Here is a 26,057-nt window from a genome sequence, read left to right as displayed (position 1 = left end):
TGATAAAAAATCTTCCAACAAACAAAAGCCCAGGACCAGATGGCTTCACAGGCGAATTCTATCAAGCATTTAGAGAAGAGCTAACACCTATCCTTCTCAAACTCTTCCAAAATATAGCAGAGGGAGGAACACTCCCAAACTCATTCTACGAGGCCACCATCACCTTGATACCAAAACCAGACAAGGATGTCACAAAGAAAGAAAACTACAGGCCAATATCACTGATGAACATAGATGCAAAAATCCTCAACAAAATACTAGCAAACAGAATCCAACAGCACATTAAAAGGATCATACACCATGATCAAGTGGGGTTTATTCCAGGAATGCAAGCATTCTTCAATATACGCAAATCAATCAACGTGATACACCATATTAACAAATGGAAGGAGAAAAACCATATGATCATCTCAATAGATGCAGAGAAAGCTTTTGACAAAATTCAACACCCATTTATGATAAAAACCCTGCAGAAAGTAGGCATAGAGGGAACTTTCCTCAACATAATAAAGGCCATATATGACAAACACACAGCCAGCATCGTCCTCAATGGTGAAAAACTGAAACCATTTCCACTAAGATCAGGAACAAGACAAGGTTGACCACTCTCACCACTATTATTCAACATAGTTTTGGAAGTGTTAGCCACAGCAATCAGAGAAGAAAAGGAAATAAAAGGAATCCAAATCGGAAAAGAAGAAGTAAAGCTGTCACTGTTTGCAGATGACATGATACTATACATAGAGAATCCTAAAGATGCTACCAGAAAACTACTAGAGCTAATCAATGAATTTGGTAAAGTAGCAGGATACAAAATTAATGCACAGAAATCCCTGGCATTCCTATATACTAATGAGGAAAAATCTGAAAATGAAATCAAGGAAACACTCCCATTTACCATTGCAACAAAAAGAATAAAATATCTAGGAATAAACCTACCTAAGGGGACAAAAGACCTGTATGCAGAAAATTATAAGACACTGATGAAAGAAATTAAAGATGATACAAATAGATGGAGAGATGTACCATGTTCTTGGATTGGAAGAATCAACATTGTGAAAATGACTCTACTACCCAAAGCAATCTACAGATTCAATGCAATCCCTATCAAACTACCACTGGCATTTTTCACAGAACTAGAACAAAAAATTTCACAATTTGTATGGAAACACAAAAGACCCCGAATAGCCAAAGCAATCTTGAGAACGAAAAATGGAGCTGGAGGAATCAGGCTCCCTGACTTCAGACTATACTACAAAGCTACAGTAATCAAGACAGTATGGTACTGGCACAAAAACAGAAAGATAGATCAATGGAACAGGATAGAAAGCCCAGAGATAAACCCACGCACATATGGTCACCTTATCTTTGATAAAGGAGGCAGGAATGTACAGTGGAGAAAGGACAGTCTCTTCAATAAGTGGTGCTGGGAAAACTGGACAGGGACATGTAAAAGTATGAGATTCGATCACTCCCTAACACCATACACAAAAATAAGCTCAAAATGGATTAAAGACCTAAATGTAAGGCCAGACACTATCAAACTCTTAGAGGAAAACACAGGCAGAACACTCTATGACATAAATCACAGCAAGATCCTTTTGGACCCACCTCCTACAGAAATGGAAATAAAGACAAAAATAAACACATGGGACCTAATGAAACTTAAAAGCTTTTGCACAGCAAAGGAAACCATAAACAAGACCAAAAGACAACCCTCAGAATGGGAGAAAATATTTGCAAATGAAGCAACTGACAAAGGATTAATCTCCAAAATTTATAAGCAGCTCATGCAGCTCAATAACAAAAAAACGAACAACCCAATCCAAAAATGGGCAGAAGACCTAAATAGACATTTCTCCACAGAAGATATACAGACTGCCAACAAACACATGAAAGGATGCTCAACATCTTTACTCATTAGAGAAATGCAAATCAAAACTACAATGAGATATCATCTCACACCAGTCAGAATGGCCATCATCAAAAAATCTAGAAACAATAAATGCTGGAGAGGGTGTGGAAAAAAGGGAACACTCTTGCACTGCTGGTGGGAATGTGAATTGGTACAGCCACTATGGAGAACGGTATGGAGGTTCCTTACAAAACTACAAATAGAACTACCATATGACCCAGCAATCCCACTACTGGGCATATACCCTGAGAAAACTATAATTCAAAAAGAGACATGTACCAAAATGTTCATAGCAGCCCTATATACAATAGCCCGGAGATGGAAACAACCTAAGTGTCCATCATCGGATGAATGGGTAAAGAAGATGTGGCACATATATACAATGGAATATTACTCAGCCATAAAAAGAAACGAAATTGAGTTATTTGTAATGAGGTGGATGGACCTAGAGCCTGTCATACAGAGTGAAGTAAGTCAGAAAGAGAAAGACAAATACTGTATGCTGACACATATATATGGAATTTAAGAAAAAAAATGTCATGAAGAACATAGGGGTAAGACAGGAATAAAGACACAGACCTACTAGAGAATGGACTTGAGGATATGGGGAGGGGGAAGGGTAAGCTGTGACAAAGTGAAAGAGCGGCATGGACATATATACACTACCAAATGTAAGGTAGATAGCTAGTGGGAAGCAGCCGCATAGCACAGGGAGATCAGCTCGGTGCTTTGTGACCACCTGGAGGGGTGGGATAGGGAGGGTGGGAGGGAGACGCAAAAGGGAGGGGATATGGGAACATATGTATATGTATAACTGATTAAATTTGTTATAAAGCAAAAAAAAATTAAAAATAAAGATGAAGAAAAAAAAAAGAATAAAATTTTGCCATTTATGACAAAAAGAAAAAGAGGGGTCCGGATACCTTCAGGGGGGTTTTGGAGGACGGGCAGAGGTTGCGTCAGTGGCAGGAGATACCATTTACCCCTGATCTCTGGGACAAGTGCACGCATAGGTCTGACAGTTACTTGTGTTTTCCTTCAAACTGGTTTCCTTCAAACTCCGATGATGACATCAGAGGCTTCCGACCTTCCCGATTGGATGGACCAGACTCCTTGGTGCTTGGCAGCAGTAGTAGACAACAGAATCTCGCCAGAGCTTCTCTCCACTGACAGTTGCCCCGCAGCTTGGAGAAGGGACGACCACTTGTGTTTAGCCCAAGTCCAGAAGAAGAGTTGGGACAAAGCAGAGTCTAGGCTTCGAGGAAGGGAAGAGTCTGGGAGACATCATGGACAATCGTCAACCGACTTCCCAGGCTGAGGAGCTGAATTCCCAGTCCAGCTCTTCAGGGTACCCCCTGGAGTTGACTGTCTATGAAGAAAGCCCAGGACCATCAGGTGAGGGAGCTGGCATGAGAAGGAATTTCAGAGATTTGACCAGTAAGGAGGAAAGGGTACAGAGGTCGGGAAGGAGCACCTGCATAAGGTGCCTATGAAAGAAAGGAGACATTCAGAAAGCCAGGGATTGAGGGAGGAGAGCACAGGAGCTGGGGACACGGAACACCTGGGGAGCAAGAAACAGGGTTAGGAGATGAGATCCAAGGATGAGAGAAGAGGAGAGAGGAAACAAGGGGAGGGTTCTTTTATCTACCATGAGAAAGAGTTTCGAGGACGGGAAGCTGGACAAATGACAAAAAGAGTCAGGGGAGGGATAGGTAGATATGGACAGAGAAAGATGGAAAGATGACTTGGGGCAAGGTCAGCGGTCTGTGAGACTGGAAAGCACGGGGGTGCTTCGGGGGGGGAGGCGGAGTCGGGGTGGGGTTGGGTGGTCACCAGTGAAGACGAGAGCATCATACTGTAGTCTCTTCTCCTTCGTCAGCTCCCTGGGCTGGTTGCAGCCCCCCGCCTCAGCGCCCCGGCTGTAAGAGGAAGAGGTCAGTGGCGTTCAGAGCGGAGGTGGAGGGCAACACGGCCGCTGAGGCCCAGGACACCTGGGTCGTGGAGTCGCTGTGTGGGCTCAAGATGAAGCTGAAGCGACAGCGGGTGTCTTCAGTGCTGCCTGAGCACCACGAGGCCGACACCTGGGTCGTGGAGTCGCTGAGTGGGCTCAAGATGAAGCTGAAGCGACAGCGGGTGTCTTCAGTGCTGCCCGAGCACCATGAGGCCGACACCTGGGTCGTGGAGTCGTTCAGTGGGCTCAAGATGAAGCTGAAGCGACAGCGGGTGTCTTCAGTGCTGCCTGAGCACCACAAGGTCTTCAAGTAGATGCTTGGTAAGGACCCACCGCCCTGCCCAGCAATCCTATACTTGAAAAACAAACAAACCAAAACTTCCCATGACTACACTTTCCCAGTGGAAAAGAATTCCCTGCTACTTGGTGCGCTCTCCGTCCCTGGCGGACTGTCTACGGATAAAGGATACGGGGGACACATAAAAGATACAGGATGAGGTTAGACTTAGAAATGATACAAGACTAGGTTAGATTTAGAAATGATACAGGATTAGGTGCGCTTGGTTTCAACTGTACCCGAGACTCTAGCTCTTACTGGCCTTTTGAATCTTACTGGCATGTTCGGGGTGGGGGGAGGAGGGGCTGACAAGCCATCTTCACCCCCTGACATGACTGTCAATTGAGACACTGGCTGAGAGTATCTTGATGCCCTCTGCAGGTACGTGAATGCATGATGAAGGGGCATCACTCCCTGTCACTCGGCCCCCCCAGAAGGGGAGTCACCCCCTTTCCTCCCACAGTGAATGGTCTTCCCTCCCCTCTTTCCGGCAGCTTCACCCTGGGCCACATCTTGGCATTTCTCCAGGGGGGCGCGGTTCACCCTCTTGGCTCTGGAATGCTCCCACGACAGCCCTGTTCCCACTGGCAACATCTGCCCTTTTTTCACAGAGGATCCTGTCGTTAAGAAATTCCTCGCCTGGGACAAAAACCTGGAAGTATCTGACAAGGTAAGTCACCCACTGAGATGGATTCCTGCTCCAGCGCCTGTTCTAGGTGGGCGCGCTGGGTGCTTTCTACACCCACGTTTCCACTCCCCTCCTAACCTCATGCCTTGTCAACACTTCCCTCCAGGGGCCTCGAGGTCCCCTCTGGGATCTGAGCCCCAGGAGTGCCCCTTTGGTGGTTGCTGCCTAAGTCCCCTCTCCTCTCAGCTCCTGGGGACTCGCCTTGGCTCTGGTTCATCCAACACCGTCCTGTGCCCGCGGCCCTAAGTCCACGCCCTCAATCCCACAGCCTCCCATCCTTGGAGCGCCGCCAACTCTGACCTTCTGTCCTCTCCCCTTCCCCAAATAACCAGGCTCACCCCACACGGGGGTCTCTCCTCCAAGTGGCACCACCCATTCCTCGTCCCCTGCTCCCTTCTCCCTCCCACTCTTTCTCCTCTTCCAGGATGTGACCTCTCTCCTACGTTTTTTCCCCTCTTTCCATCAGTATCTCCTGTCGATGGTGATAGCGTATGTCAGCCGGGCCGGGCTCTTCCCCTGGCAATTCCAGAGAATCCATTTCTTCATAGCTCTGTGAGTACCTTGCTCCATCCCCGCCATCAATATTCAACACCCTGGGAGGGCAGAGGGAGAGACGTGGGGCTCTGACCTTTCATCTATTTTTTTAAACCCCTTTGTACTGACTCTAGGTGTGAAAATGACAGGATTACGGTACCGTGGTTTCTTTTTCAAACCATGTTCTGTTTTTTTTTTTTGTGGTATGCGGGCCTCTCACTGTTGTGGCCTCTCCCGTTGCGGAGCACAGGCTCCGGATGCGCAGGCTCAGCAGCCATGGCTCACGGGCCCAGCCGCTCCGCGGCATATGGGATCCTCCCAGACCGGGGCACGAACCCGTATCCCCTGCATCGGCAGGCGGACTCTCAACCACTGCGCCACCAGGGAGGCCCCATGTTCTGTTTTTTATAGCATTCATTGTCAAAACAAACTACCCTCATGTCAATTAAAACACTGAAAGAAACAAAGCAAAACGCAAAACTTTCCTAAGAGGAGAGGAAGAAAGAACTGACACCATCCTGCCCCCGAGTAACAGACTTGAGACGTTTCCGGTTCGAATTCTCCGGTCTCGGGTCTTCCCACATCAGCACCAAGTGTGATTATCTTCCGTTTCTGCGTTCCCACGACAAATGCCACAATCGGGGCCCGTATCACATAGCGCGGATTTGGTGTCAAATGCTCCCCACTGATGTTTCTTCCAAGTCTCCCAAGTCAGTTGGCTCTATTTGCCTGAACATCCTTCCAAAACACAGGTCTGACCGCTTCACACAATTTCATTGGCTAATGACATGCCAAATCAAGGCCAGAGTTCTGCGTTGGGATTTAACCCTCTCTGCAATCTCCAGCACACCGTCCTGATACTTTATTCCTCTGTTTCACTGCTCCTTCCAAATACCCTGCCCTCTAAGTTTCTATTGAGCTTTCTGTCCAGGTATCTTTGCCATACATTTATCTGAAGAAAACGACCCTATCCTTAAAGTGGGTTCAAACACCAAAACCTTCACGATGCCCGATCTCCCTAACTTCTGCATCCCAGAGGCACTTTAGTTCAAATTGTATTATAATGTGATGCTTTGCATTATAGTCATTTCTTATCTCCCCCCTTCCCCTTCCCCGGTCCCACTAGACTAGACACCATGTGGAAGGCAGGTCTCGTCAAAATGTCGATGCATTCCCAAAACACTCAGCACAATTCTTTTCATTGGGCAAATGTTTGTTATTGTGAGACTTCCAGGTAATCAGTATTGCATTTGGCCATGAGATAAAATGTTCATTCATTCATTCATTCATTCATCTAACAAACCTTATAAAGTACACCCTACATGCTGGGGAATATGAGGTGGTGGGAACAGAGATTCACAAAAGGCTGTTGAATTCATGCATCAATATGAACCAAGCCCTAAATGTGTCAGTTGCTAGGAGAGGGATGAATGCAGAAACAGATCAGATCAGCTCCTGCCCTCAGGAACTGTACATGTACCTACAACATAGGAAGAGAGGTGTGTGCACATAAAACAAGTTGAAGGGAACGGGGGGTTTGGATCGTGTCCTCATCATCAAGGTGTGAGAGGCACCCTTCCGAAGGTCCTGCCTGGCAGTGGCTCCTTGATGACTGGGCGGCTCCCAGTGACGCTGGGCAGGGCTGGGTGGGTCGTGTGAGGATGCTCAGCCTGCCTCTTTTCTGGGAAGCTGATCTCAAGTGGAGGCCCTTCCTGTCCTGATGACAGCGACCTGATGTCTTTCCCCAGCTATGTGGCCAGCGACATGGAAGAGAACAACCAGGCCCCCAAGCAGGCCATCGTTTCGTTCCTCTATGGAAAGAACAGCTCCCAGCATGCCTTGTTCCACAAACTGCGTTCCCAGTTCATCCGTTCCATGGGCTGGAAGGCACGGGTCACTCGGGAAGAGTGCGAGCAGGTGGGTGGGCTGTGGCGGTCTCGGGGAGGGGGAGGGACGGAGAGGAGGTGGGGATCATGGGGGACTCGGTTTGGGACTTGGGGACAGACGAGAAAGAACCGGAGGCGGGGCAACGGGAGGCAGCGGCATCCTCACTGCCAGGGGCTGTTTGTCTTTCCAGATCCAGGCTTTTGATCCAGAGCTCTGGGTGTGGGGAAGAGATCGCGCCCTCTTGCCCCAGAGGCCCCAGGACCACGCAGGCCTGAGGTCATCGGCCTGCGCAAAGGTAGGTCTGCGTGCGCAAAGGTGCGGGTGGAATGACGTGTTGTCTACTGAGGAAATCGGAGGAATCCCACTGCTGGACCCGCATCACCTCTCACGCTGTGAAGGGGGCCAGCCAGGCACACAGCCACATGCCGACTCTGCGCCAGCCACGGACTGACAGCCACACACAGACACCAGCACCGCGGGGCCCGTGGGCACCAGACCTCGGGGAAACCAGTTTGTCCCAGACGCATGGGTCTCACTGAAGTTATTTCACCCAAAGCAATTGGGTCCAAATAACAGCTTTGACGAGATGGTGATTGTTTTCCATATACTGTGTTTCCAGTTTCTCTTTTTCATTCATTTTTGGCCTGACATCCCTCAGGGTTATGGGTTCTAGCATTTATCTACAACAAAGTAAATGTCTACAAACAGGATATTAGATAGAACAGCCCACACGTTCAATAAGAAAAGATGAACTATGACTAGCTTTATATTCATCCAAATTTACTTTCAAATTGCCTATGGCCAGATCACCTGTGACTCTTTATTCCCCCTGACTCACCACTTCTGGACCAATGATTCCTCTAGTACAATGCACCTTTTCCCCCTCACGTTTATGGTCAAGGGGGTTTATCACAACGACTGAAGGTTAAGGAATGCCATCTTCAGCATGGCTTATTACAACTGACACATTAGAGTTCTAGATGTGGGCAGAGGATTGAGCAAACATTTGGTTTAAATCTTGCAAACTAGCTGTCTTAGTCCATTCAACCTGCCCTACTACAGACCGCGTTGCTTAGAAACAACACAGCACGGTCTCTTTTACAAGGGCAATAATCTCATTCATGAGGGCTCTACCCCATGACCTAATAACCTCCCAAAGACCCCACCTCCTAATACCAGCACCTTAGGGGTTAAGATTTTAAGATTTCAACATAAGAATTTTGGGGGACACAAACATTCAGCACATAACACTAACCAAGTTTAGGGCTGAGTATTATTTAAACATTAGGATCCAGGGACTTCCCTGTTGGCACAGTGGTTAAGAAACCGCCTGCCAATGCAGGGCACACAGGTTTGAGCGCTGGTCCGGGAAGACCCCACATGCCGCGGAGCAACTAAGCCCGTGCGCCACAACTACTGCGCCTGCGCTCTAGAGCCCACGAGCCACAACTACTGAGCCTGCGTTCTAGAGCCCGCAAGTCGCAACTACTCAGCCTGTGCGCCTAGAGCCCGTGCTCCGCAACAAGAGAAGCCGTCAGGAGAAGCAACGGAGAGTAGTCCTCGCTCACCACAACTAGAGAAAGTGCACACACAGCAACAGAGACCCAATGCAGCCAAAAATAAAAGAAAGAAAATAAGTAAATAAATGAAAACTTAATAATAACATAGACATTAGGATGCAGGGTTAGGGTTAGGGATCCGGCCTCAGGTCTCCTGGTCCACGATGTTGACTTGTCAGTGATGTCTGTAGTGTGCTTCCAAGTTCAGAATTTAAGTGGTGCCAAAGGACCAAGGTGAGTTAAGACTAAAGCAGCATTCTCCAAATGCCAGCTCCCTGAGCAGAATCACCTGGAGTCTGGGCTATGAAGCAGATTACTGGGCCTGACCTTGGGTGTATTCAGTAGTTTTTGGAGTCAGGGTCACCAAAGTCCAAGAATCGCACTTGAAAACAATGAATGGTTCAGGACTGGGGTTCAGAATGGAGAATTTGAGATAAAACTCCAATCATAAATGAGTCTCAATTCTGGTTAGAATTGACTAAGAATGTGAAAACCTTTATATCTGGACAGTTGCCACTTTGAAATCTGACATCCTTGCTCCTTCTCTTACTTCCAGATCACAGAGCCCAGGAGAGATGAGGATGTTCAACAAGAGGTCAATCCAGACACTGACGACAGCCGTGAAGAAGGAAGGGAGAAGCCTCTTGTGCAGATCATCGAGAAGAAGCCAGCATCTTCTAGAATGAGCGGAGGCGACTTTTCGTGTTCTACTCCTAGGAGCGGGGCGTGCTTCTAGGAGTCTGTGGCAGGACAATAAGAAAACAGGGTTTATTCAGATTCCACCCTTTTGGAAGGCACCACCTCAATTTTCAGATCATTTCATTTCCATCTCCCCTGAGACGAACATTGGAGGTCCCATTTTTTATACACTTGTTTGCCCCAGTCTAGAAGCATTTGAAGGTGGAGTGTAGCGGCTCAGAATAGGAGGGAATAACATTAAAATATATAATTAGAAAAAAATATATATATATATAATTACAGCCACAGGGTCATGACTCATGACTTAAGTTTCACTGGCTTATTTTGAAAATGTCACCTATAAAATTATTGTATTTTTATATTTTATATTTATATATTTATTTTAAATAGTTTTGAAATAGTCTTCATTTTGAAACATCTTATTACTACAAACTTTTGTGATGAGAACTGTAGCTGTTGTATAATTACACATATATACAATTTTACTCACATTTTCAAGAGAGATTGTTGATTTTATCTATTACATAATATTTCCATTCTACTTATAGCATAGTGGGTATTTCCTCTCAATTCTTGTAAGCATAAATTTGTATTTTTTTAGTTCTCATTATTGAATTGTGGGAATTCAGTCGTAATTTTTTAACTTGCCTCAGCATGTTGGTATGTTATTTTAGATTGTTCAAGAGTACTGTGCGATGCAGCTTTTGGAGAACTACAATAAAGATGAAAGTCTTCTCACAGTCAGGATGTGTGTGGTCATTACCAGTCGGCTTCGCCTCTTTGCTGTCCAACGAGGTGTTGCTTAATGGCGTTGTGATTATCCAACCACATTTCTTAACTCTGAAAAATAGTCCTCAATTATTTTTCATGTAGAGAAAACTACAGAAGATGAGGCAGGTCTTGCATCATTCAGGACTCCAATACTGAGAGACAACTCTTGGGTAAAAGGAAAGATAGCTTTATTGAGGAAGCCGGCAGTCCAGAAGAGAGGTGGACTCATGTCCCGAAGAACCAACTCTCCCCTCCTGAAGTTTTGCTTGAGGACTATACAGGGAAAAGAGAAAGGGGCTACATGTTGAAGAGAGGGTTACAGGGTGCGTGATCAGCTCACGGTCATTCTTCTGATTGGCCAGTGGTGAGGTAACGGGGACTCAACATCATCAGCCTTCTGGTTCCAACTGGTCTGGGGTCTACGTGCTTGTGGGCAACATGCAGTTAACTTCTTCCACCTGCTGGGGGTTTCAGTCTCTGCCAAACAGCTCCAAGGACGTGGCTCAGAATATTACCCAATAGCCCTTGAGGAGGAACTAAAGGTCCTTGACTTTGTTTAACAGCCAAGAGATGATTATTTTGTCTTGGCTGTTTTTTCGGCCTCGCCACGCAGCTTGCAGGATCTTAGTTCCCTGATCAGGGATCGAAAACAGGCCTCTAGCAGTGGAAGCGCAGAATCCTAACCGCTGAAGTGCCAGGGAGTTCCTGACAGTAGACTTTAAAAAAAAAAAAACCAGACCAAAAGGAACACAGTTTTAAGGAAGCTTAACGTTCTCAGAAATGCAGAAATTTTGTTGTGCATTTACTTTCTTTCTTTTTTCCCCCCAATACATTCATTTATATATTTATTTATTTTTGTCTGCGTTGGGTCTTCGTTGTTGCACGTGGGCTTTCTCTAGTTGCAGTGGAGCGGGGGCGACTCTTCATTGCGGTGCGTCGGCGTCTCCATGCGGTGGCTTCTCTTGTTCCGGAGCATGGGATCTAGGCACGTCGATTCCAGTAGTTGTGGCTCACGGGCTCTAGAGGTTTTTTATGTTTTGCAAGTATTCATCAAATGTTTATTGCTTGAATGAATGACAAATAATTTCTTCCAACAATCTTCAAACTGCTTAACACTATGACAATATTTAGCATTTCAAATTTCACATGACCTTAGTCTTTCCGTGCTCTAGTTTCTAAAAGCACGTGGGATCTTCCCGGACCAGGGCTTGAACCAGTGTGCCCTGCACTGGCGGGCGGATTCTTAACCAAGGAGCCACCAGGGAAGTCCCTGTGCATTTATTTTCAAAAAAATAATAAGGCCGGATGAATTCAGAACTAGGTGCAGAAACCTCTTCCAGTGAGATACAGAATCTCTGCTGTTTAGGCAGATTTAGAGAACAACTTTTCCAACCACTTATTAAAGAGACCAATACTCCATGAAAAAAATTTATCATTTGTACAGAGAGAAAACCAAACTCCAGCTTTGCATCAATATAATATTTGCTACTAAGAGAACCATAAGCTCTTTTTTGAAAATCTCTGGAATAAACATCAAAACTGAGCTGCCTTCGGCTCAGACAAATAAAATTCCCTTTCTACCCGTCTCCTACAACTTTCTATACTCATTCAGGTTGTGTCCTTCACTATCCTCTTTCTGGTGCTGGAACAATCAGTCATTTTACTTTAGGACCAAACTATTTTTGTTCCTGTTAATAAACAAAACTACATCGCATTATCTTGCATACAAAGTTGTACCTCTCAGTTGCTGGAACCAAGCAGGACCATGCAGGGCCCTTCCATGTCCCCTGCCTCTTGTTTGTAAAATAGCTGCAGTCTCCCAGGCCTCCCCTGAGTCACCAAAGAACAGGTTCAAGCAGTTACTGATTAGGACAACAGCAGTCACAGAATCTTTAGTTCCTCCCGAAGGACATAAGTAACAGTGTCAGACACACACTCCTAACTTGTTTTGCAGATACTAAAACCACTACAAGAGGAGAAAGCTAACTGTATGATGACCAGACTGGAGCTATGACACAAGCTGCTCCATCTTGAGCAGACCTGAACCAATGGCTTACACAATTCCAGGAACTGGCCTTAAGGAAATGGGAACAAACCAACACTGGAATTGAAGATTAACTGTGCCTGAAACAATCAACATGACACTGACCACACCGCTGCATGACCAATTTCAAGATGATGGTCAGAGCTGACTGTGCTACTCTGCATGGAGCCCCCACCGGCACAGCCCAGAGACTCCCCGTCTTTTCCCTATCAACCCCTTTTCCCTCTCATTGGCAACTGGGAGATGGTATTGGGGACACTAGCCCACCATCTTCCCAGGTTGCCAGCTTCCTGAATAAAGCATCTTTCTTCTTCCACCAACCCTTGTCTCTGGAACACTGACTTCTGAGCGATGAGCAGCTGAACCTGAGTTCTGTTCCAGCCGATAACATCACTATGGGTCAAGTCTCATTCATAGTATATTAATACTAACTTTGAACCAAAGTTACTTCCATTTCACAAAGAAAACTAGGAGTGAATGATTGACAACTGCCCATCACACATCAGCATTTCAGGCTAGCAGAGCTCATGAACACACATAACACAACTTTACACAGCCACAAACATCCCTTACACAACTTATTCAAGTGGCAGAGACAAACACATTCATTAACACACCCACAGACAGAGCCTCTAGGTAACAAGTAAACATATGCAGCAAGAGCATATAACTTGAGATTATGCTTAGTAATCAATGCCTCAGGTTTCTGTCTTGCTTAGAAATGACCTCGGTATCCAATGATTAGCCAGTAAGTAACACAATTTAGTAGCAGTTCAAGGGTTTACGGAAACTGAAGATCTTGGAATTTATCGACAAGCTAACACAGTAGAAAACATAGTTACTGTTGAAAGAAAGTTTGTCAGAATAAAAACTAAATGTGGTTAAACACAAACTTACATTTTTCATAACCTTAAACATTAAGTAGAAGTAATATGAGCTTATTTGATGGGCACACCTATATGAATTTAGGAAGAACACACCCAAGCAGAATTGTTTTAAATGTATGCCTAATACTGATAAATAAGATACGAATAACTTTTTATGAAACCAAAAATATTAAACTAGCTTCATGTGTCAAAGATTTACCTAAATTATGTAAACTTGAAGTCTTTAAATTTCTGAGTTGATTTTTTTTTTTTTGGCTGCACCGAGGGGCTTGCTGGATCTTAGGTTCCTGACCAGGGACTGAACCTGGACCCTGGCAGTGAAAGCACCGAGTCCTAACCACTGGACCGCTGGGGAAGTCCCTGACTTGATTTCAATAAGAATATTTTTCTAGCACATTTAAAGTATTAGAAGTTCTAATTCCTTTCTCTCTGAGAATTTTAGGGATATATAATTTTTATAAGCACATTTGTATCTTTGTAAGCCAATCAGGACAGAAACCCTTTAATTTAACAGACTCTACAATCTACTTTAATAGATCCAGAAGTAGGAAAACATTACATACTCGCACTGTCAGAGGTAAAGACCTTTTTGAATTACAGATACACAGACATACAGAGAAATGGAACTTTTACCTGCAGTTTTAAGTCTTAGACTTGGGTCAGGAATAAACACTCACCAGTCTAGATATTAAAGAGCTGTTCTCATCCCATTGGGCAAGAGATTCTTAATTGATTTGAGCTTGTCAAAGTAGACAAATAGACAAACAGAAAAGACTAAGAAAAGACTAACAAACTAGATCCTCTGTTACCTCTCACCTAACTGAGATTAGTTCTGTAGAAACTTAATCCCTTTAGAGACCATCAAGTCTTCAAACGACAGAGCCAAACTCAGAATCACTGCTGCGACAAATGGGGAACCACTTAGCTGGAATCTGAAAACAAAGGAGAAACACAAAAGTAATAGAAGGGGAAACTAAAGAAACAGAAAGTGAGCCAAGTTCAAAGGCTGCTTGGGTTCACCCCTGGGAGAGGAGACAAGATGTACCTGGGCTTCACTGGCTCATGAAATACACCACTTGTTGCTGGGCTTTTACAGCTTTATTTACGTAGAACTGATATACAAAATCTAGCCCATGTTTAATGTATATAACTTGATGAGTTTGGATATATGCACACACCTGTGATACCATCACCACCATCACGGTAATATACTCATCACTTCCAAAAGATTCCTTCTATCCCTCTGTGTGTGTGTATCTGTGTTAGAAAGACGTAACACGGCACCAGGTACATGAAAAGGTGCTCAACGTCACTAATCATCTGGGAAATGCAAATCAAAATCATCAGGAGATACTACCTCACATCTGTTAGAATGCCTACAATTTTTTATTTTTTTTTAAAGATAAGAGTTGTCAAGGTGGTAGAGAAATCGTAACCCTTGCATATTGTACGCAGGAATGTAACATTGTGCAGGCACTGTGGAAAACAGTATGGAGTTTTCTCAAAATCTTTTAAATAAAATTTCCATATGATCCAGCAATCCCACTTCTGGGAATACAGGCCCAGCTCAGAGACACTGCAGCTTCAGTTCCAGAACACTGCAATGAAGCCAATACCGCCATAAAGCGAGTCACATGAAATTTCTGGTGTACCCGTGCATGAAAAGCTTCTGTTTACACTATACTGTAGTCTGTTAAGTGTGCGACAGCCTTGTGTCTAAACAAACAATGTACATACCTTTATTGAAATATACTTTGGGGAAGAGAAATATAGATAAATGGAACAGGATCGAAAGCCCAGAGATAAGCCCACGCACACATGGTCACCTTATCTTTGATGAAGGAGGCAAGAATATACAATGGAGAAAAGACAGCCTCTTCAATAAGTGGCGCTGGGAAAACTGGACAGCTACCTGTAAAAGAATGAAATGAGAACACTACCTAACACCATAACACAAAAATAAACTCAAAATGGATCGAAGACCTAAAGGTAAGGCCAGACACTGTCTAACTCATAGAGGAAAACACAGGCAGAACACTCTATGACATAAATCACAGCAAGATCCTTTTGGACCCACCTCCTAGAGAAATGGAAATAAAAACAAAAATAAACAAATGGGACCTATTCAAACTTCAAAGCTTTTCCACAGGAAAGGAAACCATAAACAAGACAAAAAAACAACTCTCAGAGTGGGAGAAAATAGTTGTAAATGAAGCAACTGACAAAGGATTAATCTCCAAAATATACAAGCGGCTCACGCAGCTCAATATCAAAAAAACAAACAACTCAATCCAAAAGTGGACACAAGACCTAAATGGACATTTCTCCAAAGAAGATATAAGATTGCCAACAAACACATGAAAGGATGCTCAACGACACTAACCATTAGAGAAAGGCAAATCACAACTACGGTGAGGTATCAGCTCACACCACTCAGCATGGCCATCACCAAAAAATCTACAAACAATAAATGCTGGAGAGGGTGTGGAGAAAAGGGAACCCTCCCCCTGCACTGTTGGTGGGAATGTACATTGATACAGCCACTACGGAGAACAGTATGGAGGTTCCTTAAAAAACTGAAAATAGGGCTTCCCTGGTGGTGCAGTGTTTAACAATCCTCCTCCCAATGCATGGGACATGGGTTCGAGCCCTGGTCCGGGAAGATCCCACATGCCGCAGGGCAGCTAAGCCCGTGTGCCACAACTACTGAGTCTGCACTCTAGAGCCCGCGAGACACACCCACTGAGCCCGCATGCCACAACTACTGAAGCCCGCATGCCTAGAGCCCGCGCTCCACAACAAGAGAAGCCACCGCAATGAGAAGCCCGCGCACCACAACACTGAAGCACCTGCTCGCTGCAATTAGAGAAAGCCCGCGTACAGCAACAGAGACCCAACACAGCCAAAAATAATGAATAGATAAAAATACATAAATTTATACAAAAAAAACCCAACTAACAATAGAACTACCATATGATCCAGCAATGCCACTCCTGGGCATATACGCTGAGAAGTCCATAATTCAAAAAGAGACACGTACCACAATGTTCACTGCAGCACTATTTACAATAGCCAGGACATGGAAGCAACTTAAGCGTCCACTGACAGATGAATGGATAAAGAAGATGGGGCACATATATACCATGGAATTTGACTGAGCCATAAAAACAAACGAAATTGAACTATTTCTAGTGAGGTGGATGGACCTAGAGTCTGTGAAACAGAGTGAAGTAACTCAGAAAGAGATAAACAAATACCGTATGCTAACACATATTTATGGAATCCAAAGGAAAAAAAGTGGTTCTAATGAACCTAGTGGCAGGACAGGAATAAAGATGCAGACGTAGAGAATGCACTTGAGGACACAGGGAGGGGGAAGGGTAAGCTGGGACGAAGCGAGATGGAAACCAAAGGAAAAAAAAAGTGGTTCTGATGAACCTAGTGGCAGGACAGGAATAAAGACGCAGACATAGAGAATTCACTTGAGGACACGGGGAGGGGGAAGGGTAAGCTGGGACGAAGAGAGACAGTGGCATGGACACATATACACTACCAAATGTAAAACCGATAGGTAGTGGGAAGCAGCCGCATAGCACAGGGAGATCAGCTCAGTGCTTTGTGTCCACCTAGAGGGGTGGGAAAGGGAGGGTGGGAGGGAGACGCAAGATGGAGGGGATATGGGGATACAGGTATACATACAACTGATTCACTTTGTTATACAGCAGAAAGTAACACAACGCTGTAAAGCAATTCTACTCCAATAAAGATGTTAAAAAAAATACTTTAGGGACTTCCCTGGTGGTCCAGTGGTTAAGAATCCGCCTTCCTACAGGGGGCGCAGGTTTGATTCCCTGGTCGGGGAACTGAGATCCCACGTGATGTGGTGTGCAGCACAGCCGAAACAAAAAGAAAATTAAAAATACTTTACTGCTAAAAAATGCTAACCATCATCTGAGCCTTCGGCGAGTAGTAACCTTTTTGCTGATGGAGGGTTTGAAATAGTGTGAGAATTACTAAAATATGACACAAAGACAAGAAGTGAGCAACTACTGTTGGAAATACAGTGCCAACAGACTTGCTCAACAAAGAGTTGCCGCAAACCTTCAATTTGTGAAAAACACAAGATCCGGGAAGCACAATAATTATAATAGAATATAATGTAATAGAATATAATACAACATAATATAGCCTGTATATTCAAAGAAAAGGAAATCAATATCTAGAAGAGATACATGCACCTCTATAGTCATTACAGCATTATTCACCAGAGCCAAGATAGGGAAAAAATGCAAATTTTCATCCACAGAGAAATGGATAAAGAAAATGGGGTATATACATAGGATATTATTCAGACTTTCCTATTAGAAGGAAATCCTACCAGTTGTGACAACGGGGATATAAACAGAACACATTATGATAGGTGAAATAAGTCAGTCACAGAAGGACAAAACTGTGTGTTTCCACTTATATGAGGTGAGGTATCTAAAAGAGTCACCCATAAATTGTCAGGGGTGGGGGAGGAGAGAATGGGGAGTTGTTCAACGGGTATAAGGTTACAGTTACACAGGATGAATACGTTCTAGAGAACTGCTGTATGACTAAGCATCTCTAGTTAACGAGGCACACTATTGTTTTCGTTTGAATTTAAAAAGTTTAATTCAAGTGTAACTGACCTACAACACTATGTTAGTTCCAGGTGCATAATATCAATATTTCTGTACATTAGAAAATGATCACCAAGATTAACTCTAGTTATGGTCTAGTTACCATCCGTCACCATACAAAGTTATAATGCTATTGACTGTATTGCCCATGCTGTATAGTTCATTCCCATGACTCATTTATTTTCTAACTGCTTATCTGTTCCTCTTAATCTCCCTCACCTATTTCACTCATCCACCTACCCTCTTCTGGCAACCACCTGTTTGTTCTCTGTATCTATGAGTCTGTTTCTCTTTAGTGACATTAGTTCATTTGTTTTGTTTTTTAGAGTCCACATACAAATGAGATCATACGGTATTTGTCTTTCTCTGTCTGACATATTGCACTTAGCATAATACACTCTAGCTCCATCCACGTTGCCACAAAATGGCAAGATTTCATTTTTTTTTAATTTTTAAAAATTTATTTATTTTACTTTTGGCTGCATTGGGTTTTTGTTGCTGCATGCAGCCTCTTTTCTAGTTGCGGCGAGCGGGGATTTCTCTTCCTTGCGGTGCATGGGCTTCTAATTGCGGTGGCTTAGCTTGTTGCAGAGCATGGGCTCTAGGTGAGCGGGCTTCAGTAGCTGTGGTACGTGGGTTCAGTAGTTGTGGCTCACAGGCTCTAGAGCATGGCTCAATAGTTGTGGCACACGGGCTTAGCTGCTCCGTGGCATGTGGGATCTTCCCGGACCAGGGCTTGAACCCATTTCCCCTGCACTGGCAGGCGGATTCTTAACCACTGCATCCACAGGGAAGCCCCTCATTCTTCTTCTTCTTTTCTTTTTTTCTGGCTAATAGTCCATTGTGTGTGTGTGTACAGTTATATATATATACATATACATATATATATGTATATATATATATACGTATACATATAAATATATATGTATATATGACACATCTTCTTTATCCATTCATCTATGGATGGACACTTAGGTTGCTGCTATACACTGGCTATTATAAATAATGCTCAATGAACAGAGGGGTGCATGTGTCTTTTTGAACTAGCGTTTTTGTTTTCTTCCGAAAAAATACACAGAAGTGGAATTTCTGGATCTTATAATAGTTCTACTTTAAAAGTTTTGAGGAATGAGGTGCACTACTTTTGAAACGAAGTTTACCTGGTGATGTTAGGTGAATCCATCCAAGATCTCTGTGAAGACCTCCAAAACTGTTAAAACATAAGGGTAGGGACTTCCCTGGTGGTCCAGGGTTAAAGAATCTGCCTTACAGTGCAGGGTACCTGGGTTCAATCCCTGGTCAGGACACTGAGACCCCACGTGCCACAGTGTAACTAAGGAATGGTGTGGAGGGGGTTAAGGAAAAGACCATGCCAAGCTCAGAGGCCATTTCAGATGGCAACAAACTCCTGACATTGACTGCAAATCAAAGTTCTTTATGTGGAACAATCGAAGAGGCAGGATGGGTCCTGTTAGCAAGGTCCCCTGAGATGCCAGGTCACCTGACCCCCAGCTCCAGATGCAGAGATGTCCGGGACCCAGGCTTTGCTGGCCTGGGAAGGCTGAGGGTGCCCAGCTGCTGACAGGACACACGAGGTGGGGGGATGAGGGGGGCCGGGGGAAAGAGCTGGTTGCCGCCCAAGGCAGACGAGCGTCTGTGCAGAACTGCCTCGGCTCAGCCTCGAGAAGCCTGTCTCAGAAATCGACAGCAAGTCTTCCAGAAGCTCTGCACATATTCCATTCAGGTGTCACTGGTCACATCTGTGGCTGCCCGGATGAAGACTGGGGGCCCACTCGTTCACACACTGAAAGTTACTACCAAATGCAAGAGAGTGAGGGATCAGACCATGAACTACTCTAATTTTAATGCCTAAGTAGAATCATGCGCACCTTAGTCTACTTTCCGGTTTTGCATTTGTAATTTCACAAAATGTGTGATTTCTGGGGCTTTTCTAATTGCTTGTCATTTTGCCTGATGCGAAAAAAACAGCACAATAAGAAAACATTATAGTTTCCACTGGTAATGGGCATAAAAATATACGCACTGTTCCTGCTTGAAAAGAGCATTAATGTGAACGTTCCAGATGATTTTCTATTTGGTGATGGGTTAAGCGGCTTGACCACATTCACTTTTATGTAAAGGGAAGATGAGAAAATTGCACTCTTCTCGCACTTTAAACCTTAAGAAAATGGATTTCGGGAAACCTGGATAACAAATTAAGAAAGCAATCAGAACTGCAAATATTTAGGGGTTTTAGGTTAGTTTCAAAACACAAGGGAACAACCCATGATGTATGTGTCTTAAAAGACCCCTTGGTACAGTAAGATTCCACAGACAGCCTTGTAATCACAGAACTCAGAACTGGTTACACATTTCCCACAAGCCACTTTCTCAGTGTTAGGTTAACAGTGTCGGCTCACTCCCCTGCTTGGGGGCAGAGAGGACCAGTCTCCTTTCCTTTCTGAGATTCCTTTCATGAGTGGCTAGAAAGCTTAAGCACTGGAATTTCATTAAAGAAAAGGAGTATTCCTCAGAGGATTGTAAATGACACAACCCCAAGAGGACTTTAACAGCTGCGTCCCTCTGTCAGAGACCTCCCACGCATGGCTGGGGCCCAAATGACACAGAACAGTGGGGGCCCAAGGGCCGCAGTCCTAGGATGCCGCTCCCCAACCAAAAGAGTCCTCTTGCTCCTCAGGGAAAAACAAAGGTGTTCTCAGACACACACAACTTCTGGAGCCAGGAAGTGAGGACCCCACCTGCCTGGCCTATCCCAGGAGAGTGGCTGATGCAGTGCCCAGAACCAGAAAGGGGAACTGAGACCCAACAGAAAGGGAACCACGAGACCGGTGCATTCCTCCCCCCGCAAAGAAGCTGCACCCCAGTACTGACCAAGGAGGGTGCTCTTCAACTAGGAATCTTATCCACACAAATGGGCTGATTTTGAGAAGCTTTTGAAATGCATGGTATTCAACCTCTCAAAGTAAAAAAAAGTAATGAATTATATAGCAATGCTGGAAAATACAGGAAAATGACAATAAACCTTGGAAAACAATGTTTACTAACAGGACCCCAACTGGAAAAATTTAGAAACATTTAAGACGACTCTGAAAGCCAATAAGACAAGGAAAACAAAACAGAACAAAACAAAACAAAACAAGACAGTATTGGGGCAGGAAGACGGGCAGTGGACATGAACAGGCCCTTCATATAAAAACAGAAAGACAGCAGTCGGAAAAGACCACAGAATGAAGGACTCCAACTACGTGACATTCTCGAAAGGGCAAAAATACACAGACAGTAACAAGACCAGCAGCTGTCAGGGGCTTGGGGGCACTGGGCGGGTGAACAGGTGGCCCCCAGGGATGTTTCGGGCAGTGAAATGGTTCTGGGTGGCACTGCAGTGGTGGCTGCAGGTCATCACACCTGTCCAAACCTGAACAGTAGGACACAGAGAGTGAGCCTTAATATAAACTACAGACTCCAGGGGAGAACTAGGTGTCAATGCCGATCCATCACTGAGATGACGCGCCACACAGGCCAGAGATGTTACCAAGGGAGGGAACCCAGAGGGACGGGTATAGGAAAGTGCTGTCTGCTCGATTCTGATTCTCCTATAACCCTAAAACTGCTCTAAAGACTGTCTACCAATTAAAAAGAAGAAACAGCTTCTAAGCACGTGAAAATACTCTCAACCTCATTCATGATTCAGAAAAACCCCAAGGGAACGTCCATACTGCTTACCGGGGCCTAGGATGAGCGGGAACACGCCGCGGCCTCGCCCCTTCCTGTCGGGCATCGCGCTGGAGCCCAGAGTCCCCCTGACTTGACCCACCGCACCCCACCCCGCATTTCATGCCGTCCACAGTCTCTACACATGACATCTTTTGATCAGATGACTCACTGTCCCAATTACAAGGTTTCAGTTTCTCCACAGGAAGAAACCAAAACCAGCACAGAGGGGAGGCTCTTCAGGAAACCTCAGGGTCTGCCTGCCTTCATGTCCCGCTCTTCCTGACGGGAGGCCCACATCCTAAGGAAGGAGGTCCTTACCAGCACCTCAGGAGCCTCATCCAGTCCACCTCACGCTGCTCTGAGAGCCTCGCCAACCTCTGCAGCTACCCAAGTCCTGGGCACTTGAGGGCCGTCCCCCTTCCCCGAGTCACTGAGCCACGTGCTCTGACAATGCATTTAAAACCAGGCTCTCGGACTTCCCTGGTGGAACACTGGTTAAGAATCCGCCTGCCAATGGTGGGCACACGGGTTGGAACCCTGGTCCGGGAAGATCCCACGTGCTGCGGAGCAACTAAGCTCGTGCGCCACAACTACTGAGCCTGCGCTCTAGAGCCTGCGCACCACAACTACTGAGCCCGGGACCCGCAACTACTGAAGCCCGCATGCCTAGAAGCCATGCTCCACAATAAGAGAAGCCACCGCAATGAGAAGCCCGCGCACCGCCACGAAGAGTAGCACCCGCTCGCCGCAACTAGAGAACAAAGCCCGCGCGCAGCAACAGAGACCCAACGCAGCCAAAACTGAATAAGTTAAATAGTAAACAAATAAAAAATTTAAATGAATAAATAAAAGCAGGCTCTGCTTTGTCAGCACTCTGGAGTTCCCCACGTATCGACGGGCAGGATTCCCGTCCTCTCCTGTAATTACGTCTGTGAACTGCCTTTCCCGAGGAGAACAGAAGCTCCCGGAAGCAGGGAATTGCTTCTTAAGATCACATGCACAACCTGAAGACATTTGATGTTTATGTCAAAGATAAAAGACAGAACACTAGATGGTGTGAAGGGTCCTCGAGGCCAAGAGCCAGGCAAGTAGCACACTTCCCCTGGGGACCCTTCCATCAGCAGAGAAGAAAATGTCCGTGGACAGAACTGGCACTCAATTCGTTTTGAGCTGAGAAGCACCCATGTAATTACATAGGCTCCCCAAAGAGTAATTACTCCCACATTTAAGAAAGGAGATGGCTTTTCAGGCAGGGAAGGCAAGTACAGTCTTCCCAGCTGGATGCACTGTGTGTGCTGATGGTCACGATGGAGCTGGGCCCCAGAGCTCTGCTCTCCCCTCAAACCCCCAACCTCACCCTCACCCTCAGCTGAGGACCTGCTTCCCTGAGAACAGAGAAGCCATCGGAGGGCTTCCCCACCTGCAACCCAGCTCTGCCATCCCCTCCCCACTCCAGGACCACGGGCAGCAGCTCTCCCCTCCCCTACACGCATCTACTGGATCATTCCCACTGTTATTTCTCCCATCACAACACAAAACAACACAACATCCTCCCCGGACCTCAGCTCCTACCCCAGCTACTGTCCAGTTTCTATTTTCCCCGTCACAGCAAAATGTCTTGAAAAAGTTGGGACCAGAACAAACCCAGTTCTCCCACTCCTCTCTCCTAAGCCTCTCCGATCAGGATTTTACCCCACAGATCCATCCAAACGCATCATCGGCGAGGTATGACCTCCCCCCAGTGCTGGGCTCGATGGTTAATGGCTCCACAGAACGGCAACCTCGTTTGTCCAGTCACCCAGGAAACCTCTAAAGTGCTTCCCACATGCAGACAAAACGCTGTGATTAATATTTTAGGAGAAATACTCAGCGTGGAGAATACACTTGAGCTGCTGGAGGAAAGAGGTAGCGGCACAGAAAAAAAGTTTCTGTAACTACAAAAATGAACGGATAAGCTGTTTTAATAGTAGCAAGTATGGGATGAAGGAGAACAAATAAAAACCATTTAGAATACGACATTAACAAGCCTCACATTACAACGTGGTAACAGAGGATGGAGAAGGACTTTAGAATGAACTCATTTTTCTGGGCTGGTGACAGGCTGGATGATGCAACGATGAGCCGCCAGGGACAACAGGACAAGGCAAGGGGCAGGGGAGCTGTAAATAATCATTTCTGGATCTACTGGATCTAGTAATCCGAGGTGCCCTGTGGACAAACTCCATAGAGATGCTGGCAAGTGGCTGGACAGAGGCATCTATCTGGTCCAGGTGGGAGAACTGACAGAGTTGGAGGTGAAAAGCACCAGAGGGTGAGATCAGACGGGTTGAAGAGTCATGAACCAAGGGTGAAAAGACAACACACAAAGAGGGCGGAAGAAAGAATCAGTCAGGAAGACAGCAAGGAGAGATCTGTCACAGAAACCAACAGAGCAGACTCTGCAGATGGCAAGGCGACAGTGGTCTGAGGTGACGACTGGCAAATCTCCACTGCTTTGTATGCTGGATGCCAGGTCACCTCAACCGGATCAGGTTCCGTGGAGGGGCAGAACCAAGACCGCAGGCTGCACGATACAATTCAGCTGGGAAACAAGAATCTTTGCCAGAGACCTCACTGCATGGTGTGTAACGCGACCCTCTGAGATTGTAAGAGACAAAGAGCGAAATTTACTGGAAGGGTGACAAGGCTGTTCTTCCAGATGATCCTCATTGCATCCCTCGACTGAGCACTGAAAACAATGTACCTATGTGACAACGGTGTTCTACTGAACAGACAAGTTATATGCACTGAGTGCTCCCTGGACAGCACGCTCTCGGCTTACAGGAAGCACAAGGAAGGCACCAATGTCAACACGTTAGGGGCTGTCTCTCAGGAAGGCTCGCGGCCTACAGCGGGATCCTCAAGGAAACCTTTTAACGCCCGAGAACAAAAGTGCTTCGGCAGGACCATGTAAGTCAAGCAAGGGATGGTGTTTTGCCACAAATGTCAAGAACATGAGGCTTGTACTGTGGCTCTAAGAGGATCCTGGGATCTACACGTAGAACTTGCCAGAAACACTTGGTGCTGACCTGCTCCTCTACGCTTTGTCTAACCACATCTTTTACCTACTCCTACTTTCCCATTTTAACTTTTGAACTATTCGCCTCCCAAGGTGTTATCACAAAAGAACAGCAGCAGGTAAATACGTAAACAGCAAAACTCACCAGAGGCTGATTCATTTTCCGCTGCTCTTGGAACAACGTGCAGGACTGTGACAGTGGAGGCGGACCTGGAGAAGGAAAACGCAGGCAGTGAAGCTACGACTGAAGTGGCTCGGGGTGCACGAGCACCCGCCCCGCGCTCCACAAGAGACACCTGTGGGAGACCCATCCTTTCACCTTCAGAAGGGCCTGTGAGAATAAGGAGGGAGCAACCACCCTCAGGTCTGTGATTCCCACGTGACTGTGGTACCTGAGGGGATACTCTATTTTTCCGTAGCGAGTGTACATTGAATCCTATTGAAATAAACCTCCGTCATTAAATATGAAATTTAAAAACGCTTATAGTTTACCTCTTCTCAGTCTGTTAACAACTTAGATCAGAAAATCCACAGGATACCCAGAATAAAGGGACACACTCAGGTGCGTTTCAGTCTTGCAATGATTTGTACAAACTTTACAAACTTAAGTGCGACGCTCAAAAACATCTTTTATTAACACTGACTTTAAGTGGACAGAACACCTGCCCTAGGAGTTTGGAGTCCTGTGAGCAACCCCACGTGCACACCCGGTGAGGATCTAGGACAAGTCATCTCCCTTCTCAGGCCCAATCGCTTCCTTCCTCAACCGAGGCAGCAGGACAGAAGCCTTGCAGACTCATCCTGCACCAATTACACTGTGCGATTCCACAGGGCACAACCCAGGAGGGCAGCGGACGCTTACATTAGACAACCAAGGTGCTGACGCGCCTTGAGACACACGTGCGAGATGCCGAGATGGCGACAGGAGGGTGAGTACTAGGAGGAGGATCGGGGTTGGACGGAGGGGAGGACGCGGCATGTCCCAGCCGAGCCTGTGGACCCTGCTCCCCCAGGACACCCGGAGCTCACAAGTCCCAGGGGTGCCCCATCAGGAGCAGCAGGCCCTGTCCTCCAGCCCAGCCCCTCCACCTCCGGGAAGCAGTCAAACCCTCCCGGTGGCTCTACTGCGGGCCCTGGGGCGGGCAAAGCCAAGCCCCGCTCTCCAAGCCGCGGTCTCCCAAGCCCTGCTCTCCAAGGGCCGCCGGCTCCACAACCGCCTGCAGGCCTGCAGACGCAACACCTACCCCGTGGGGACTCGCTCACCAGCCCCGGGCTCCCGAGGCTCCGGTCCGGGGGCTGCTCCTCGGGCGTGCTCCTCTCTCGGGGTC

General features: G+C 46.0%; 2 protein-coding genes and 1 pseudogene across 3 annotated transcripts in view; 2 read left to right on the top strand and 1 right to left on the bottom strand.

Annotated features, from left to right (window-relative positions):
* Positions 1-26,057, bottom strand: part of LOC307055613 (centrosomal protein of 78 kDa-like) — a 591,539-nt pseudogene that overhangs the window by 138,936 nt on the left and 426,546 nt on the right. The gene's annotated exons all lie outside the window — the stretch shown is intronic.
* On the top strand, positions 3,202-9,607 carry LOC307056587 (speedy protein E4-like; the record flags this gene model as incomplete). The annotated part of the gene is made up of 7 exons (XM_079709422.1): positions 3,202-3,310; positions 3,795-4,016; positions 4,815-4,873; positions 5,358-5,443; positions 7,174-7,342; positions 7,503-7,607; positions 9,428-9,607. 7 exons carry the CDS (start codon positions 3,202-3,204, stop codon positions 9,605-9,607), a joined length of 930 nt encoding a protein of 309 aa, XP_079565548.1.
* Positions 25,707-26,057, top strand: part of LOC307056586 (ferritin light chain-like) — a gene marked incomplete at both ends in the record, with an annotated part of 26,659 nt that continues 26,308 nt past the window's right edge. Inside the window, 1 exon segment of the mRNA XM_079709421.1 lies at positions 25,707-26,016. Within this exon segment, the coding sequence (XP_079565547.1) occupies positions 25,707-26,016 (310 nt within the window).

This window comes from Hyperoodon ampullatus (assembly GCF_949752795.1).
Source record: "Hyperoodon ampullatus genome assembly, chromosome: 7".
NCBI classification, from domain to species: Eukaryota; Metazoa; Chordata; class Mammalia; order Artiodactyla; family Ziphiidae; genus Hyperoodon; species Hyperoodon ampullatus.
Note: the sequence above shows the minus strand (reverse complement) of the source record. Positions and strands in the feature narration are given on the sequence as shown.